At 38.5% G+C, this 4864-nt stretch overlaps 1 protein-coding gene across 1 annotated transcript; it reads right to left on the bottom strand.

Moving 5' to 3' along the window:
- Positions 1-428: 428 nt before the first annotated feature.
- Positions 429-4525, bottom strand: LOC132101913 (extracellular calcium-sensing receptor-like). Its single transcript, XM_059507136.1, has 6 exons — positions 4305-4525; positions 3777-4068; positions 2712-3539; positions 2369-2596; positions 2059-2182; positions 429-1342 (listed from the first exon to the last, which is right to left on the bottom strand). Exons 1-6 carry the CDS (start codon positions 4523-4525, stop codon positions 429-431), a joined length of 2607 nt encoding a protein of 868 aa, XP_059363119.1.
- Positions 4526-4864: the final 339 nt, after the last annotated feature.

The following is a 4864-nucleotide window of genomic DNA, read 5'->3' as shown; positions in this document are numbered from 1 at the left end:
AAGGTGACGACATGACTAATGAAAATAAATCAAATGCATTTCTAATAGGAAGGAAATGTTTTAAATTATGTTTAAAAAATGATTTTTCTCTAAAATCAAATAATTTCTCCTAATTCATTAAGATAAATTTGTCAAGCAATTTTACATGGATGAGCAAATAAAGGAAGTTTAATAAACAGTGTCATTTTAAAGCATTTGAATTGATGTTAATAAATACAACAGAACAAAAAGCAGGGATTGCAGAAAATGTCATATTTGCTTGATGAAAATGTACCCTAAACCACTGGTTCTTAAAGTGTGGGGTGCGGATGATCATGTAAACAGCCATGGCAACACGGGGAACATAACCAAAAGAGTTTGAGAATGACTCTATACAATATGAAAGTGTTAAGTAAGCATTTAAAATTTTACACCACAGTAATGTAAAATTATTTTTTATGTATTTCTCTTCCCATGATGGCATTTTTAGTGTTTCTCTCAGGATGTAAAAGGATTATGTAGCACTTTGGGGCAAATATGGCCACCAGTAATCCAAAACTGGAAGCCAGAATGGCAAATATTTCTACAGCCACTGCATATTTCCCTGGTGAGCTCACATATGCTGGAACAAATGCAATCCACACAGCACAGAAAATCAGCATGCTAAAAGTTATGAACTTTGCCTCATTAAAATTATCTGGAAGGTTTCTCGCCAGGAAGGCTAACAGGAAACTTACTGCTGCTAAAAGACCAATATAGCCGAGTAACATGGAAAAACCAGCCACTGAGCCTATGGCACATTCATATACTATTTTAGAGCGAGTATACTGGTTGTTTTTATGGGGTGTTGGAGAGGCAGTTGATAACCAGATTGCACATATCACAATCTGGAGGGCTGTTAGAACCAAAACTGTGCACCTTTGTTGAGCTGTTCCAAACCATTTCATCGCTCCTTTACCCTCTGGTCGTGATGACTTGAATACTGCTATTACTACCATAGTCTTGACCAGAATGCTGGAGATGCACAGGACAAAGCTTATGCCAAACACAGCATGTCTTAACTGACATGTCCACAATTGCGGCCGGCCAATGAACAGTAGCACACACAGGAAACACAGTTTAAGTGACATCAGCAGCAGGAAGCTAAGCTCTGAATTATTGGCACGTACTATGGGGGTGTTACGGTGATGCGCAAAGACGACCAAAACAAGAGAACAGAAGCAGGTGCCAAGCAGAGATGCAGTGGTCAGAGAGATGCCCAGAGGATCCTCATAGGATAGAAACTCTACATCTTTGGGGACACACTTATCTTTATCCATATTAGACCAGAACTCATCTGGACACTCTGTACATTCAACAGCATCTGTGAGTGAGAAAAACAGAGAAGATGAAAACGTAAAATTAAACTATTTTGTAAGTAAGGGTTAATTAAATGATTGTAATGCACAACATGGTTGTCTTAAAATTGTTTAATGCTCAGCTAGCCGTGCATTATCCCACTTATACCTTGGTCATTTGCCAGTATTTACAAGTTAAAGCTGTTAATGATGTTTGTTATTTTCATCATTCTGTTTGCTTCAAATCAGAAACAGAGATCAAACATTGCATTAAAATCACATTTATTTGAATGAATTACAGCATTTCTTTGAATTAATTATCAATTGATTGAGAGAGAGAGAGAGAGAGAGAGAGAGAGAGATGACAGCTGTGTATTACCTGTGTCTGTGCATCTCTCTACAAACAATGAAGCTACTACTTCAAAAACAGTGATTTTACACCTCATTGCTGAGGAATATAATGTAGTGATGTCGTATCTAGACTATTTTATTAATAAAAGTCCCAGGGCAGCATTGACAAATTTGTATGTTTGTGCAGAGAGAGTGATCTCCGACCCCCCAAGTGTGTGCAAGTGATGTATGTGGGTTTGTGTGCATCAATTAAAGCAGCACATTTTAAATCTGCATTAAACAGATTTTAGCCATTTTATTAGATATCACAATTGAGTATTTAGACAGACTGTTGTATAATGACAAAATATAATATTTAAAGATGTAAAATTGCCAACAATAATCTCCTCACCTGTTGTATTAGAAATCTCGCCATCTCCACATGGCAGGCAGTCAAAACAGCAGACAGGAAAGCCTTTCCGTGTGGCTCGTCTGGTGCCTGGGGGGCAGCTCTCACTGCATACAGAACGTGGGGGCTGAAAGCGACATCAGCTGTTATTAATCATGTGTTTCCCATCATGTGTCTGATATTGATAAATAATTACATAATGATAAACTTGACCTTTATATTATTTAATTCTCATTTGCCTTTTAATAGATTTGACTCATGTTTACACTATATATTGACAATTAAGATGATACTGGCATGCAAAGTTAATTACTTTTTTGGTTTGAAAGTTCCAGTATATTGCATCCTCATCCAGTGTAAGCACCATCCCTGTTTCTGTCACTTCATTTACTACACCGACTGTGTAGATCCTTATTGATTCATCAGAACTCGGCTGCCAGTTAAGCACATCATAGATGGCCAGAGCATCTCCATTCTTATCAAATGACACATGATCCCCAAAGCCTGTTGTGAAGTTCACTTTCTGTAGGTAGTGAACCAGCTGTACAGTTTGTAGACAAGACAGTTGTTACATGTGAAATTAGAATTAATACAGAGCACATATTCAGCTCTTCTATATGCCTGGAGAGAATCACTACTACACTTGTGGGTCCTACCTGCCAGGGTTTAAGGTTTGTTATATCAGCACATCTGTTCCCACTGAATGGTCCTTTCCCCTTCTCACACTGTATTAGGCCATGAAGCGCATAGGCCAGGGCATAAACTGCCTTGTACACATTATACGATGCCCTCAAGCCAGAAACATCAGTGTATGGTGTGTTTGTGATGATCAGATTCTCCTGTCCTGTACACACCTTTTTCACTTGCTCTCCATCTGTTTCTTTAGCCCCAGTTTCAAAACTGCACTCAAACATGTTCTCCCAGAAGATCCTCAACATATTATTTTTTGGGTCCCTGCTGGGGTTAACATGTAACAGAAAGTCATGAAGCCTCTGTATCTCGCCACGCCTTATAGCGATGCCCAGTGTGCCCCTAAGAAAGGGCAGGAAACGTGGAGTGTGAGATTCTAGAGAGGTGGCCCAAGCTTCACTTGCAATCCACTGCCTGCCTGTCATGTTCTGCAATACCACCTCCTCCATCAATGGTATGAAAAAAGATGAAGGGGCAAAAACAATCACCACTCTAGCTGTAGAGAACTGAATTACTCCCATTACACGCTGAATATCTCTCAGGTTATTATCATGGGGCAGGATTTCAGAAAAAGCTACACAAAATCCAAACAGCTGCATTTCTTGCTGGAAGGCCTGAGCAGCGTAGACACCATAGTCATCATCACTGTAGAGAAGACCAACCCAGGTCCATCCAAAATGTCTCAAGATCTGAACCATAGCCCGCACCTGGAAGGCATCACTGGGGATCGTTCTGAAGAAAGAGGGGTATTTTTTCCTGTCACTCAAACAGGAGCAGGTGGCGTAGTGACTAACCTAATTAGGGCAGATGGAGAGGGCTTAGGAACAGAAAAATAGAGTGAAGATAAAAAAATCCCTTATATACAAGAAAATGAAAAAGTTTCAGAAGAAACAGTCTCAGGATATACATATAACTAAAATTACATAATAATAATAATAATAATAATAATAACAACAATCATAATAATAAAAATAACTGAAATATGCAAGAATATGCATACAGTGTATTTTTAGTTTTTCATCCCATCTTACTATAGGTACTCGAAACAGCCCCAGAACACTGGAAATTGCAATGGAAGGAGTTGAACTTGCATCCCCCACGATTCCAACCACTGGAGGAGGGCCAGTACAGTTGAGGTTGGAGAAAGTCTCCTCTGTTCCACTAGCCAGGGATAAGGCAGCCCGGAACGCCATTCCTAGCATCACACAGTTGTCATAAAGATGGTATCCAAGAGTGATGTTAGGCAGTAGGTTGGGATTCATATTAATCTCATCTATTGCAAAAGCCATGGTCTGTGCATGCTGGAAACCTTCCATATTAAATCTATGGAATAAACAAATAAATACAATAATGAAATAAAATAAATGTTGACATGTAGTGATATCAAATATATTAAGAACTAAAAAAAGCATTAATACATTGCAAATACATAAAAGTGCACACATCATTGGAGGACCCTTACAAATTAATTCATTATTATTTATCAGTATTCATTAGTATTATTTATTATTACCACAATTCTTATTAATTTTGATCCCCTCTCTAGATAGTTGACTCACATTTCACAGTATGGTGATTCTGGCTCTGTTCTGAAGCTCAGTTCTGGAAACACTGTAAAGAAGTGAACCTCAAACAGGCCTCCAAGTATAAAATCTCCATCCTTGTACATTCCATTCAAATTAAAGTGTCCCTGTAGCACACAGGTACCTGATCTGAGGACTGAAGCTACTGATATACAGTTAAATGACAGGTATAGAGAAATACACAGAGTGAGCCACATCTCTCTATTTCTGAGCCAGCCACCCACTCAGCTGATTAATTTATTATGAAGGTTATGTTGGGTGTTGCTCTGAGCGAGCAGGCACCAAGTGGGTATGCCTTGAAATCAGGACGTCACCCTTCCCTCCCCTTCCAACATAGGTAAGAAAACAGTACTAATAGAATAATGGTAAATGTTTGCATGCACATTTAATTGCTATGAAATTGGATGGAAATGGACTTATTTAAATATGCTGCTTAGAGACAAATTTTTTTTTTTCAGCTAAATGGTCTAAATCTTCTACTTAACAGTGTTCCATTAAGAATGTTATCTGAATGTCAGTTATATATATGGCGAGTG

The sequence above is a fragment of the Carassius carassius genome, chromosome 23 (genome assembly GCF_963082965.1).
Source record: "Carassius carassius chromosome 23, fCarCar2.1, whole genome shotgun sequence".
NCBI lineage: Eukaryota > Metazoa > Chordata > Actinopteri > Cypriniformes > Cyprinidae > Carassius > Carassius carassius.
Note: the sequence above shows the minus strand (reverse complement) of the source record. Positions and strands in the feature narration are given on the sequence as shown.

Excerpts from the sequence above, each read along its gene's own strand:
- LOC132101913 (XM_059507136.1), bottom strand. The coding sequence starts at position 4,525 with ATGTGGCTCACTCTGTGTATTTCTCTATACCTGTCATTTAACTGTATA. Across the intron at positions 2,597-2,711 it reads CAAACCTTAAACCCTGGCAG|CTGGTTCACTACCTACAGAA; the intron begins GTAGGACCCACA and ends CAAACTGTACAG. Across the intron at positions 2,183-2,368 it reads GGAACTTTCAAACCAAAAAA|CCCCCACGTTCTGTATGCAG; the intron begins GTAATTAACTTT and ends TGTCGCTTTCAG.